At 40.0% G+C, this 16,241-nt stretch overlaps 1 protein-coding gene across 1 annotated transcript; it reads right to left on the reverse strand.

Moving 5' to 3' along the window:
* Positions 1–510: 510 nt before the first annotated feature.
* Positions 511–15,862, reverse strand: plcxd3 (phosphatidylinositol-specific phospholipase C, X domain containing 3). Its single transcript, XM_085294754.1, has 6 exons — positions 15,574–15,862; positions 5,509–5,765; positions 5,077–5,250; positions 3,395–3,570; positions 2,828–2,929; positions 511–1,839 (listed from the first exon to the last, which is right to left on the reverse strand). Exons 1-6 carry the CDS (start codon positions 15,674–15,676, stop codon positions 1,683–1,685), a joined length of 969 nt encoding a protein of 322 aa, XP_085150880.1. The 5' UTR covers positions 15,677–15,862; the 3' UTR covers positions 511–1,682.
* Positions 15,863–16,241: the final 379 nt, after the last annotated feature.

Below are 16,241 nucleotides of genomic sequence, written 5' to 3' on the forward strand. Positions count from 1 at the left end.
TGCACATAAGTGGTCCGCAGGTGCGCATTCGCTGTCAAAATAAAAAACGTGCACAAGATAAGAAGTTGCAACGCGTGTTTGCGTACATAAGATTTTCAGGAGGAGGACAGACATTTGTTTAGAACTCTTAAAGATGTCGAAGAAGCTCCTTTAAGCAATTACTGTGATGTTCCTCCACCTCCAAAGAAATGTCAGGAGTCCGAACCACAAAAGAAGCGGAAAAGTATTTGCAGGAGGTGAGCTGGCTTCAAACAAATGATGGACGCACAGAGATGTGGTGCGGAATGTGCCGTGAAAATTTAATCAATGACAAATTAAAAAGGCATGAACATTTTTTTTTGTATCGAAAAAATATCGAACCGTGACACCAAAGTATCGAACTGAACCGTGAATTTTGTGTATCGTTGCACCCCTAATATATATATATATATATATATATATATATGCAGACATATATCTGCAGATACATGCAGACTGGGGGCAAGCAATGAGCAAAGGAAATGCAGACGGTGGCACCCAGATATACTGTATTTTTATACTTGGCTATCACGACTCAACACCCACGACAGAATGCAAAAAAAAAAAAGTCACACTGAATGCCTTCTCATTAGAAATGTCTTGCTTCATCAACTTCATTTCCAACAGTGAGAACTGATGCTTGTCTTGCAATATGAATCAAACAGATAATGTGAAAATTACTGTTTTAGTGCTCATGCACAAGAGACCGCTGTGTATCCATCTTACATGATTAGAACACTTGTCGGCCAGCCAAGCTGCACTCTCACTCTCTCTTGCAATATGGTTTTGAATTACTGCATGAATCATTTTAATCTATCGATAAATAGTTTTAGAGTACACAGGTGTCTAATAAACGCCATTGCTGCAAGCTGGCTTCAGTGGAGACTTACTGGGTGAAAATCCCACGAGGGAATACAGTTTCAAAAAGAAATGGGAATGATTCGTTTTTGTCTATGTATTGAATAAACACATTGGAACAACACTTTTTAATCACACTCTGCATTCAAGCTGCTGGAGGCGTTTTCAAAAACACCCGCAGTGATCTGACCAAAGATGCATATTGTTAAAAACAAAAGAGAGAGAATTCACTTGGACAGATTTGCCAAACAAGACATACAACTGCTAGCTACTTACACCGGCCTAAAGTTTGAGATACACAGACTTATTATAAACAGCCTCTGAAAAAACTGTCACTGTCACTAGAATACCACGATTGATGTACCAATACATTTAGCAGACGGTTGATATGCTCTGAGGAACCTACCCGTGATGAAGTGGTAAGCCTGAAAACAGTGCATTTGATCAGTGGACAAAGCAGGGATTTTTACAGCACAGGGAGTAAAGAAAATAAACATTTTACCTGAAAAAACAAACAAAATAATCAAAAATCTTTTGGATCCCCTAAAACTGGACACAAACAAAACAAAACCTCACTCTCAAAGTGCTCCAACCGAACATCAGCGTTATGTCTACCAGTCTCAACTTGAAATTCCTCAATCTCCTTTTTCCATTTGACCGCTCATCTCACTATAGCCCTAAATAAAGTGAAAGGAGCCGTTTAGCTCCCCCTCCTGAAATAAATGCCAAAGAGAAAAGAGTGAGCACAGACGCAACCACTAGTATCAGTGGTGGTGACTGCACTCCTTGACGCCTGCTGCGGGTTCTCAGGTCGCATCGTCGTCTTCGTCATCCAGGTGATAATTGAGGGTGATGACGGCGCTGATGAATTCTCCAAGCTCCACGAAATCAGCTGTGATGATGTTAATGCCGCTCTCCCCGGGTCTTTGAGATCTGATCCACTGCATCATACCTGGTAAAGCCCTGGGATAAATGAAAAGAAAAAGCATGTTAGTGGAAAGAGTGCAAGGGGAAAAAAATGATGTCAAAAAAAGGAAGAGAGGAAGGGATGATTCACAGTTGGTTAAACACAGAGAGGGGCGTGCTGAGATAAAAGATCCCTGTGATGCTGCATGTGATGTCTGCGAGCCAGACACCAGCTGCGTGAAGGACACTCTGAACATGCCGGACATGTTCACGTGAGCTGAGCAACAAAGAAGAGCAGCTTTCTGCATAAAAATTAAAAATAAAATCTACGCGTTGTCTCCTCGTTGTTTGCTTTCTTGTTATGCTGAGTCCAACGCTGGCAGTCTATGTGCAAAACGCTTGGATGGGATTCTGAAGGATGCCTACATCAAAGTAACTAAATGCCTGGTGAGAGAGGCTGATAGTGGAATTATCAAATGAATAATTCATGCCAGGAAAATTGATGCTTTTGCTGTTGATGCTTTTAACAAACTGGGGACATTAAGAGGGAATGAAACACAGACAAAGCTAAGGGTAAATTAATATAATTTAAAAAAAAGTTGTGTACCATAACTGAAAAGAGGAGACATAACGTGAGGAAAAATTGCCTCTGGTTTATGGCAGTTGTTCCAGACAAAAAAAAGATGAAAGAAAAACAATAACTCGAATTAGGCCAGTGTCAAATGCCTGGGGATACCTGTAGAAACCACCATGCCTTTGGTTGTAGTTACAAAATGCCACAATGACTCACATTTGACTCCTAAAGTGTGTATCTGTCAGGGTACACACGCTTGTGATTTTTTTGTTGCGAGCTGTTATGGCTAAATCACTTCTGTGGGCTCTGGTGCCTGAGGTGTTTCCATAACTCTGGTCACAAAACTGAGCGTCTGTGTATGTGTGGAAGAAGACTGTGTGCCACCACTGGTGGTAACAATGCATTTTTTGCTAGGCCTAGCATAATAGCGATCATGAGCACAAAAACATGCACATAAATGAGCATGCACACCTTTCTGTAATTGTCTCTCTCAGTCCACTAGCCACACCCTTCATCACAGTGCTGGCTTTTGGTGTCAGAACCACCTGGGAGACAAAGAATGTCCCCTTCCTCCTGCAAGAGAAACGTTGAGGGTTTACATGTTATCTTTGCTGTAACTTTCTTCCTTTTTAATAGTCACCATAATATATTTGCTTTACAGAAGTGCTACTTCTTATATAATTCACTGCTTTACCTTTGAATTAATTACTTTGCATTAACTGCAATTAATCTTTTTAAAGCCTGCTTACTTGTAGCAGCATGCTGATGAAATCAGTAAGTTAAGCAAAGGAGCCAAAAGCAAGTCAAATTATTTGTACAGACCTCTAAGCACTGCAATATATCTACATCATGATAAAAAAGATCCATTGTGTTTAATCCTTATGGCTCATTTGCAAAGTTACAAAACATAAAACCAAGTTAATGAAACATGGATCATTAATTAAAGTGATTAAAAAAATTTATGCGGGGAACACAACAGATTTTATCTGATTTCTTCCTCTGTGTAGCAGACACTGGATTCATGAATATGAAATGTACCTGCGGTCAGTGATAGATGCCTGCAGAAACTGAATCAGCTTCTCCGGGTCAGTGGTGTTGGCCCAGGGAGAAGGCATCATCTGGCCTGGCCACAGGAAGGGCACCTCCAGGGCCATGGGATGGTGGTAGAAGACAAGCACCTGGTACTCCTTCTCCCATAGATACTGAAGACTCACCTGAGTGAGGGAGGGAGGTGTTCATAGTAGCAAGAGGTTATAAACTGAGGAACATAAAACAACCTGAACAGGTAGCTGATTTATTGACAGCTTAGTTCTGAATTAATTCTGAATGAATGAATTTCTCTCAGAGTGATGCATCTTCAATATTTAGTACTGACTTATCACAGAAGGTGTCAGATGTGTTATTTTTGAAGTCAGTGGCTCAATAAAACACCAACAGAGAGCTGTAAGTGAACCAAACTACATATAAAATCTATTTTAAGTGAATTGCATTGACTCTAACGTGATGATACATTTCTGAAAGCATTTTTGCAGACGTAAAAACAGTGAGACTGTCTCCCACAAGTTGCATTCTTACAAATACATGCTTATGTGTATAGCTGGACATCAGCAGCACATTTTGTTGGCTACATCCGATGAAAGAAATGCTGGATAGCAATATTAATTAATCGTAAGCAACCGGTAACAGCAATGAGCTAGATGATCCTCAGGGAGTGTCAATTACAGCAAAAATACACCTTTTCATCAGAATCCCAAGACGCATACACTTCACATCTTCTTTTCCAGCTGATTATTTGAGCTGATTTATTTTTTTGAAAAATGGGCTTGCAGCTGAATATTAGTTCTTAAAATAGACCAAACAAGTGCTGGAAAACAGTGCTGAAGTGGATTAACTTTGAATAGCAAAGCAAATGTGGGCTATAGAGATGACAAGGGAATGGCAGATAAACTTACAGTCTCAGGTCTCCGTCTACAAAATTAAACACTGAGGAGAAGCTCATTGTTTTCTCAGAACCTACTAGTCACTCTTGGCCTTTTTGCCCTCTTTTTCTTTCACTCAGCTGCTGCACCTGACAGGAAGGTGCTCATCTTAGAGTGGTGTCAGCGATTGTGGTAGTTCATGAATTGTAGGGCTAACTGGTACTGCTTATTTTAGGTTATTCAGTTACAGGGGAGGGTGGGAGATGAAGATGGGCCGCAATTGGATGGGAGAAAAGACAAAAAAAACCCTGAAAAACCTTCAAAGAGCAAAGTCTCATCTTAGGGAGACTTTTCTACTTGTCTCCTAAGCAAATGGGCATGGCGCGATATGGCAGCCTCGCTTCTGTCAGTCTGCCCCAGGGCAGCTGTGGCTACAACCGTAGCATGCCTCCACCAGTGTGTGAATGCGAGAGTGAATGAATAGTGGCATTGTAAAGCGCTTTGGGTGCCTTGAAAAGCGCTGTATAAATCCAATCCATTATTATTATTATTATTATTATTATTCTGAGTGAAAAAATGAACTATGATTAGAGATGTAATAACCATAATTCTACATCGGTACTGATCAAAACACAAAATCACTGTTGTGCGGTGCTGAGAAAACAATAATTGCTTGAGGTCTTTTGAACTCAGCTAAATAAGATGTTCTTGGTAAGACGAAAGAAGCATCAGAAAAATGTTCAGCTGCTCCTACTTCACGTACCCCTCCTCCTCCCTGTTAAAAGTTAAGTGTATTTATACCTCCTGAGCAAAAACAACAGGGCAGAGCTTCTCTCCAAACACCTCCTTTAGCATGGTCACCAGTTTTTCATGGTGCAGGTTCTGCATGCCGTAGAAGTGGTTGAAATCCAGGAAGACCACCTCTCTGGCATGAGCTGACAGAAAACTGCTGATCTGCTCTAGGCCTTCTCTGACCTAAAAAAAAACAACAACAAAAAAAACAAAATATGCACATTATTAAAATCTTTAGTGATGATATTAAATGTAGACATACAGACTGTGAACTGTGTACTTCAAATCTCTGAAGGACCTTGTATAATTAGGCTCTCAGTCTACACTCAAATATAAATATGTTGCCACACACACAGAGATGGTTAGATATCACTTAGCAACCACAAGCATTGCTAAACAGTCATCACATCAAAAACCATCAAAACTCTACTCTTTTCTAACCGTGGCACTGAAGAGCCCGTGGGCGAAGTACAGCTCATTTTCAGGGTCACGGGGCTTGGTGGAGATGCGCAGGTCAAAGAACCGGATCCCAGCCTCCAGTTGGCTCGTGAAGTTCATAGTCTGTGTAGCCAACCACTTCCTCATTAGCTTCTTGGCCACCGTGCCAAAAACAGAAACGAAGTTCTGCACCGTCTCTGGCTGCTCGGGGCCCACTGGAGACGCCTCATCGATGTAAAAACTGAAGGAATCGTGGGATCCTGGGGGAAACACAAACATGAGTCTGCATACTGACTACTGCAGGTGTCGTTTCTGGTGGGAGACGACTGAAAGTTGAGGTCATTACTGAGAAATAGCCCAAAACCAAGGTAACAAAACTAACTACACGAAAAACAGCATCCAAGGTTGCAAATCATGAACTCGGACAGCTTGAAGAAGAAAATATATATATACATATATATACATACATACACACATCCATCTTACTTATACTCTAATAGTTCAAAGTTAAATCCAGTTATGTCCCTGTCAGAATCCCAAGGAAATCAGATTCCTGATGGTCATTCTCTAATAAAGTTTTATCGTTTACATATTATCCTTTTCCGATAAAACTGAGTTTTGGTGTAAATTAAAGGCAAAATAAAGAATCAAGAAAAATTAACAAATTTACAACCTGGAAGACAACTATTTTATCCACTCTGGATATGAAGACTTTAAACTAAGCTTTAAACTAGGATAGACCTCTAACTGTGAAATGCCTGGTTTTGGATTCCTGCTTAAATTCAGACACACTTGCTTAACAAGTGAACCTGCCATTAAATTGCTTCCACACAACTACGCTTCTCACCAATATCTCTGAATGATCAAAATTTAAAGATCTATGTCTTCTGTCAGAGTTTTCCCGACAAGCTCTGGAACCGTATCTGAAAAGATACATGCTGTGAAATTTTCCAAATGTCATCTTTGGAGCCTTGGGGATCACAATCATTTTGGAGTGGCAGCAAAAATCTTAGATACAGACATCTACAAGCCTCAGGAAATAAAACAAGTCACAGGCAGTGGAATCTGTGAAAAACCTCTAAAAGCATATTTATTTTGTTATTAACAGTGATACAGTTGATGTTTTCTTAGTTGTATTAAAATTGAAATGGTGAAAAAAATACATTTGTGTAAGCCAGTCTGTACACTGAATGGTGATTCCTTTGTGACATTTAACTATTTCCTTGAGACAAACTCAGGATCAGCTGTAAAATAGACCTGAAGGTTGTGTGTTCTGCTTGAGCAGTTAACATCTCCTGCTCCTCTCATAATCACTGAGACTTCTTCATTATCCCCTTTACATTTCACATCCTCACCTTCTACCACCACCACCCCTCTGACACAGAGCCTGAACTGACCTTCAGCTATCTATATAGCGGTGCTAGGTCTTCACAGTCAGCACAGCGAATGACCATAAGCTGAGTAGACAGCTGAATCCTGGGGCAGGGCAGCAGTCGCATCACTACTGGCTAAGCCGCACCACCAGGGTCACAGCGTAGCAGAGCATGACCTTAACCGACTCCAACAGCTGCCTCTGCAGAAAATCTTTGCTTTTTAGGGCTCAAAGTTGCGCAACAACAAATCATAATCATCGCAAAATTATTTTCATTATCCAGTCATTCAGTCAATGTTGAAAACTACGCTACTGCTGATGCCTTTAGGGCGCTTGTTACTGAAATGACCCTTGCAGTGTGGTGGAAAAAGTCAAACAATTTAAGTAATTTATTTAAGCCCCCATCTTGACATCTTTTTTTGGCATATTTGTCATGCTTACATGTTTCAGATAATTAAATAATTGTAATATTACACAACAATAACCTGAGTTAATACAATAAGCTGTCTTTAAATAATGATTTCATCTATCACGGGGTAGAAGCAACCCCTACCTACATGGCCCCATGTGAAAAAAGTAATTGCCCCCTAAACGTAATAACTGGCGATGCCACCCTTGGTAGCAAGAAATTTGATCAGCCACTTGTGATAATAGACAATGACTCTTTCACATGACTGTATGGTTGGTTTCTGAACATGAAACCAGGGTCATGCCAAACATATCAGTTAGATTTAAATCCAGATTTTGACTAGGCCAAAGTTGGTTTTTGAGCCTTTGAAAGAAGTGTGTACATTATTGTACTTTATTGAGCCCCGTGGGGAAATTGCTCTCTGCATTTAACCCATTCACTCAGTGAAGCAGTGGGCAGCCATTGGGCGCCCGGGGAGCAGTGTGTAGGGACGGTACCTTGCTCAGGGGTACCTCAGGGTAGCTGTTAAGGGGAATCGAACCCCCGACCTTCCGATCATGGGGCAACCACTCTACCTACTGAGCTATCCCTGCCCTGAGAGGTGGACTTGCTGGTGTGTTTCAGATCAGTTCAATTCAATGCAATACTTTATGGTCCCGCAAGGAGAAATTAGTTAAGCAGCAAAGGCAACAATACGAATAAACAAAACGATAATAAATTGTCCTGCTCCACAACCAAGCTGGACATTCTCCTTCTGGATTTTTCTGGCAAAGAGCATAAACACTGACCATAACTGAGTCTTTACATGCTGTTCTGGGTTCTTTGTGACCACTGGATGAGTTGTTGATGACCTCTTGGAGTAATTTAGGCTGGCCAGTCTTGGGAAAGTTTACAACTATTACAACTTAATTTTGTCTAATTAACATCTGTTTGATAAATATGAATAACAGAAGAAGAAGACATTTAGGAAAGGGGGCAAATACCTCTTCACAATGTATACAAGTAAAAATAAGTAAGCAAATCTTCACATATGAGATGTTTGAAAAGGTAAGTTTGGCCTTCTTTAATTAAAAAGAAAAAAAAATCACTGAAACAATTAATTTACACTTGAAGTGGCTGCTGCCCTTTAACCAATAACCTGAATAATTGTTTCAGTTTTGCAACACACACTTCTAATAGCTACACACCCATCAAGCTGCATAGGCCACTCTCCTTGAGATACGCGTTGTTCTGTTTGGGGAAAGAAGAACAGTTATAAGATATAAATTAAATCTAACAGTCCCCAAGGATCTAGCAACAAACTATATTTTATTAGTTTTTAATGAAAGCCTAGCACCTGAGGGAAACTAATGAGGTTTGTTTTGCATTGCTAACAAATACTTCTATAAATATGTATGACAAAAAGCCCATGGTTGATGCCATGTTGCAGAGAGAAACAATCTCACAGGAAAAGCTGAGACAGTATCAACCCTGGAGGGCCAAATCTTTTGCCAAATGTGCAGAACATCTGTGAGAATTTGCAGAAATGTGAGAACTTCACTCCAATACTATTATGATGCCTGAGCCCTGAATGTGATTAATTATTGTTTATGCTCCACCTTGATGGTCTGCCATTTCTCAAGGGAAAAACATTCATTTGGAAATGTGTGGAAGCATTTCAGTTTTTGAAACATACAATCCACACAATTAGTTTTCATTCTCACAAAAACAAACAACAGCAGCTCAGAACTGAGTCATTTCAAACTTGTCTACAGAGACAAAAAAACTTCTCCTTTCAAAGTGTAAGATTTTAAACTTCTTATACTTCTCATTTTAGCTTTAGAAGCAAATACAACATAACAGGTTGTGACTGGGGTGGATTGTCTTATATAGTTTATCATTTATGTTCCATAGATTGGTACTGGTGACATTCGGAGCAGTATTAATCACCTGCAGTTTCCAGGTCTTGGGATGTGCACATTTCGTGCCAGTTCCTGATTTTTCCAGTTACCAGGCTTTACACTGATCCTCTGTAAATGTTATCAAGAACTTGACACAGGAATTCAGCCCACTTAAGTTTGCTTAAGAAGTACAGCTGTTTCTTAGCTTTTACCAGAGTGCAAATGTGCGGTGACTGTGATACTTCTATCGAGTGTCATGATGAATGAAAAAAAAGCAGCAGGTAAATCAATAAAAAGACCACTGACCGGATAATCTTTGTCACCAAATGCAGACAGTAAATTACAATAATATACAAATGCGCAAAATCTTCATGCTACTGCCATGAGAATGAACATTCCTCTCTGTATTTAAAATATGCAATTACTGGGAAAGGCATTAATGGGGAATAGAGTCCAGTGTTTGATATGAATTACCTACCGCAAACAATATCCAAACAAACTACTGTCAAGCTGTTTGATCACTTTAACTTTGATAAAATTGAAGATGTGTACACAGAAAAAACTAAAGCACCCTGAAAAAAAACATATCCCAGAATAATACAAGTAGATGTCACTTGTGTAGCACTTTCATTGGAAAGCAAACTCAGGGAACTCTTTTCTCCGACATGTAAATATCAGCCGCACACAAGAAGAAGAGTCTCAAACTGCAAAGAGAGAAGATGAACAAGAGTGCCACAGAGACAACAAAAAAGACTTAAACAAGGTGAAACAGAGTGATGATGATGACAATGTTGATGACAGTGGTGCTGGGTGCTGCTACTGTTACCTTAGAGAATTGACCTTTGTTAACTGAGTCATTCTGACTGAATGAGAGCAGAGCATTCAGAGAGAACCACTGGTGGTTTGTGCCCTTTTTCATTACAAAACATTACCACTCTCCACCCTTTTTAGATCTATTTTAGGATGCTGAGTAGAGGAAAGAGGAGAAGAGAAGAAAAAAAATGAGAAGAGAATGAAAACTGACAGGATGGAGATGAGCTAAATGTTACTACAAGATAGATATAGGCTTCTGACTCTACATAATTTTGTCATTTACACTTCTTTTTTTTTTTACAGTAATTCTGCAAGTGTTACTCTTTGCATCTATTTTTCAAACTCTCCAGTTCCTTTTCTCCTGTCTTAACACTTTATTTTCTCCATCTTGTTTGAGCATTAGTGTGCACACTGTATTTCTGATGAGGCTGAATTATTTGACTTTGAGACTATGTGACTATTAAGATAAGTGTCTCTGCTGGAAATGCAATTATCTGCAAATGGTGGGAAAACGAGCCAGTGGAGAATTCCACACTGAACCATTTCTTTTGGATTCTACAATATTTTTTTTAATTTTCTTTAAGCAACTTATAAAAGTGAAAACTCCACAAATATATGATGTTGGCTAATGAGTGGCTAATTATGAGTATCATGCATCAGCATAATACAATACTGCAAACGAGGGAATTTTTTGCAAAACTACTAACTGTAAAATCCTCATGAGCTCCAAACAAGCAAGATGCACACAATATCTTTGGCAAAACAAAATTTCACTCAGATTAAGGAGGGTCTTGATTCACAGATAAAGAGCCATGGCAGGAAATAGCTCTAAGATGGGCATTCTCTCTCTCTCTCTCTCTCTCTCTCTCTCTCTAACAAAGACCCCCCTTTTGCTTTTGTATTGCACATTATATCCTGTTTTTCAGTGGCTTTGAGTTGACTGACTCCCCCTCTTCAAACATCCGCACTACCAGTGTTTATCTTGGCATCTAATACCATTCATCCATCTTGCTCTATAGGGGTTTAAGTGGCGTCAAAGTGATCTAATCAGGGGACTAATGGCCTTTTACAGCTAAAAGTCCAGGGCAAGCCTTTTTCTCTATCCAGAGGGAACCACTGAAACTCAAGATGCCTCTTCTTACAGTGGATTGGTTGTTATTTCTCGCAAGACTATCTTAACCTAATACCACTGCCTTCACCCATCCCCCTTGGTAATTCATGCTATTCATTGCTTACCTAAAGCCTTGAGCTGTTACTCAGGAGGTGAAGAATGGCTCCCCTGAGCCTGAAAATGTAGTATAGAGAAGTGTAAATCAGCCTTCTTCCCCGGTATTAAAATAATCAATATTATCTGCATGGAATGGAATGGGACGGCACGGTGTTATAGTGCTTAGTACTTTTGCCTCACAGCAAGGGAGGACACAGGGAGGACAAGATTGCATGTCCTCCCTGTGTTTGAGTGGGTTTTCTCCAGGCTGCCTCCCACAGTCCAAAGACGTTAGGTTAATTGGTGATTTGAAACCGGCCATGGGTGTGAAGTAAATAAAGTACTTAAAAAGTGTGTTGACCAAATTATCACAATAGAATGATGCACCATTTAATCATTGTACTCTGAAATAAGAAATAAACAGTAAAAAAAACCTAAAAGTTGAGATTGCATCGCTTTCTAAAGTAACTGAGAAAGTCTATGTAAATGGGTTACAGCTGCTAGTTCTAAAGTCTTTGTTTAAGGCAAAAATAATATAAATAATAAATGTATAATGTATATAAATTGCATGCTAGCAGTCTATTTTGCAGTTCTTCTGATTCATAATCGCTGAATATTAATTAATGTAGCTTTAACGATCCAGAACGATATGGTTTCACTCACCAGTTCAATTTATTAAGACAATACATTTGAATATTTTAGGTGCTTAAATAAACCCATAAAAAGCATTTCATAATAAGTGACTAATACTGTGTTGCCACTATAGTGCTGATTCATTTAGTTGTCATGCACACCTGCACGACACAGATATTGTACATGCCAGTGAGCACATAGTTCAAATTATACACCTACCACCACACAAAGTACTGAAAATCCATTTAATTACTATGGTAGTAAAAACGTGACAGATCTTCCCTTCCCCCTCTTAAGCTCGTTTCATGGTGACAGAGAAAGAAATTCACAGTATCTCTGGTGGCACACCTTTCTGCTGACCGTCTTGCTGAGAGGAATGCCAGCCAGTCTGCAGCCCTCACCTGGCAGATTTAACAGTAGCCACAGGAAAAGAGTCAAACACTAATCAGCCTGGGTAAAACAAGAAAGGTAGCTGCTCCCTCTCCCTCACCATCTCTCCCTTCAATGACCCAAATATTTAATATTCTACTACGTCTTTCTTTCCTCTCCTGCACAGCCCTTCAACCTAGTTCCAATTAGTATAGGCACAAGCCATTTGACTTTTATAGATGCGATATGTCGACACAGCCGGAGGCCAAAGTGGCATGTAGGGACAATGCAGAAAGCTGAGTCATGCCTAAGTGCTACCATGTTCTTAGGTCTCAAACAACGTAGTCTGCAGTGGATTAGCAGGATTAAGAAAATGAGAGCATGTATTATTCTCACATAATTAATCAAACAGCCACAACGCAACTGTGCTCAGTCATGAGTCATAGCATAAAACAAACAAACAAACAAACAAATTAGAAATGTGCAGTTATTCCAAATAAACTGGACAAGAGCTGTCCCAGTGTCATCCAGTTAAAAACATCTAAATCTGACTCCCTCAGATAACACCCTTCCTCAGTACTATTGTTATATACTGTAATTCTAGAATGAAAGAAAAAGCTCTGTGCACAGCTCATTTCTTTTTTCTGGACAAATCTTCTCCAGGTTTCACAACCACACTGAGTCAGCTCTCCTTTAAGTGTCAAATGATTCACATGTGTTTTTGAACTCGGTAAATCATGCAATTTCAATTCAGCTGGGCCTGCTAAGTTTGACAAAATTGATCATTCCTCTATTTCAGATTGTCTCGACCATGTTGTTGGCATTCAGGATCAGACTTTGCAGTGTTTTGCCCCTTACCTGGAAGAGCAAAACGTTAAGGAATACTTTCCTTTGCAACCATCTCTCAGGATAAAGAAATGCTGTGTTTTTTTCAACCCTCATTTCTTACTCTGGCTGCTCTGAGAACATACACCTGATATTTTGTCCAAGATTCATAGAATACAACATCGTTTATTAAATATGTTGGAGGCTCCTTATGCATGGGAATACGTTGCACAGCAAAATTCATTGGATGACACTTTACAGTGCAGATGGACAGAACAAAAATTGTGTCTGTGTCCAAAACTTTATGGATCTAGCCGTGCAATCTCATTAAGTGTCTCTAAATGAAAACAGATTTTTATCTGTTAATATCTCTCATATTTAAATACTGTAAATAACCTGTATTTAAGTTCACTTGACAGAGGTAGGTGACATTGCTAAGTTTACCGTCACTGGATCAGTCTCATTGTAATTTTTTGAATTGTCCATCAATCACACAAAGTAACAAGAAATAGCAGGAATTTAAAATGAGTGAACAACCACAGTCAGCATCATATGTACTGTAGCATATAAACTGCTTTCATAACAAGATTTTGCAGGTTGAACCACTCAAATGTAACAGGTAAGCACATGCAATCTGTTACACATCTGTTATACAGCTGTTGTAGCCATCAAACACCTGCTACTTTGAGTATCTTTAATGTGCTATATGCACAAATAATTTGGCAGCATTAGCTCATTAACCAGTTACTTGAAGCACAGCAAATGCTGTTAAAACATTATATATATATTAAAAAAATCCGACAGTAATGAATCTGCCACCTCAGTACCCTAAAATAAACTGTCAATCATTCAGATGGTTATGTGTGCTAACAGCTAGACTGTGAAGTTTTCTGGCAACAGCGGAGTAGCAGCCATCACATTATCCTACACTGTAAAGTACTACTTTTCCCTGGATATTTCAAGCTCTGCGGTAGGTGAATTGCTATTTTGAAAAAGTGAGCACAGAAAAATAAACTAAGAAACAGGCAGCAGCGGTTGTATAATAAGTTTTGTACAGCAGCATTTTCCAGTAACATCCTGGAAATAATATTCTTCCAATTAAGTGGAGCTATGAGACTTGTTTGAGGAAATGAATCGCCCATCCTTTTTGTTTCTTGTCTGTCCCAGTTTTATTCCTGCTTGAACAAAGGCTTAATGCTGCGTTCAATGATGAGACAAAAGAATGTGATATGAGATGCACACTTTTGAAAGAACTCGGACGTACACTCCAATAGGAACACATGGTTGTTGCTATAATGAGCTTGGATAGAAATCCTGTGTGTTCTGGAGTTTCTTGGCAAATATGTGCAGGCAAACACAAGAAAGTGCAAAGATTTGGTGGATGTTTACAGAATCTGTATCCAAATGAAGGATAAACTGAGCTATCCTCAGCTGAGCTGCAGGCCACAGAACCAATGAGAGATATTAATGCCTAATTAAAAGGGACAGAGCATGTTCCCATGCTGTCTTGGCATGGATGAACTGTGATTCCGCACAGCACATGATTCAGCAAAATTACAAGCATAGATTATGCATACTATGTTGTTCCAGTCCTTATTTGTATTCCATTACATCTAATTTGACTGCATGTGTCTTGGCATCCTTAAAAGCTGTGATCATATTTGGTCATATGCCGTGCCCTGGACATCAACCACTAATCCATCTGCATGTGAAATGCAATGTTGCACATGCCAACCAATAAACACCTCAGGTATTGGGAGTTCAGCAAGAAAAAGACAGAGAGCGGAAGAGTGAAAGTGAGACAGAAAGGAGGGGGAAAGGGAATGAAGCACAAAGGATTAGAAATTCACAAGAATGAAGAATCGAATCGCTTTGTGTGGAGGTGTGATAATCGCTAGGCAGTGAATATGGATTTAACTGGCTGCTAATAAGACATTCTATCAGTCAGATCAGTGGTGGGCTATACAACCAGCATTTCCCATTTGAATGGAGTTAAAAAGACCGGCACACTGATTGGATAAAGGTCCGACAGCACATTTTCAATGGGATGCGCTGTGATCACCTGAGTGTGCAGACGGCACCCATCCCACTCCGTCTCCCTGTGGCCACCACCCCAGCATAAAAGCACAAACAGAGCAGCGTGGCTCATCTATTCTGAACCTATAGAGTGGTTCTAGATGACCCTTTTCTTTATTATCATTATTTTCTAAGTGCATACTTACTCGGCCGGAGAACGAACACGACAGCTGGGTATTTTGATAACCGTTAGACAGGTGATCGCAACACAAGCAACTGAACTATTATAAATACATAGTACTTCTTTGGTTGCGCAACAGGTCTTACCCTTTGTTCCAACGAGGTGCAACGAAAGTGACGGTTGTATTAAATGCACAATTCAAGTTTAGGAAGCGGTAAAACACAAATCTGAAACTGTCAATTTGTGCATTTCTAATCTACTAGAAAAGCTGTACGCAATGCGCGAGGTTAAAAAGACACGGGCATCCTCCTCATCCGATTACACTTGGACAAGGTCTTAAAAAAAAAAAAAAAAAACACTTACCGGGAATAGCCAGGTTGGTGAGCGGGATAGTGTGCATGCTCTGCGGTAAACTTGCCATCCAGTCTGCGAACCGCAGGTCGCTTCTCCCGTGAGACGAAGCCATGCTTCCACCTTGCACAACGCTCCGTTCTCCCTGACCGGTGCCTGCGCCAACCTGGAGCGCGCGCTCTCTCTTTCTCTCTACACACAGACACACTCGCGCCCTGCCTCACTTTCTCTCAGCATCCCTATCTCACGCACACACACAGACACAACTGCGCGACCGAGAAGTCAGCCCCCCCAGCAGCACACATAGGCGTGTTGCACATTTATGAAAATGCGGTTGGATGGATCTAAATATGGCAACATTCGGTGGTTAGTCGCCCAATAGTAACATAGCCTAAACGCCGCAATGGGTATGTTTCAGTACTAGTCACTTACAAAATAAAAGGCAACATATAATCATCTCATGTTTTTAGCATTAATGCACAGAGCATGAATGCTAGACTACACAAACCCATAAGGTTGCCAGAATACCCCCACATGAGAGCAGCATGTTAAATATTTTGGAACCACATAGTTGGATATGAATAGCCTATGTAAAAAGGTCTGCCAAGCTGATTCCATAATTCAAGACATGCTTTTACTGAGGTTAGAACATTTTGGACATTTAAAGCCATCTTTTTAGA

Source organism: Mchenga conophoros, linkage group LG12 (genome assembly GCF_057382185.1).
Source record: "Mchenga conophoros isolate Kocher_MC1m ecotype Shallow Benthic linkage group LG12, M_conophoros_male_GT1.1, whole genome shotgun sequence".
NCBI classification, from domain to species: Eukaryota; Metazoa; Chordata; class Actinopteri; order Cichliformes; family Cichlidae; genus Mchenga; species Mchenga conophoros.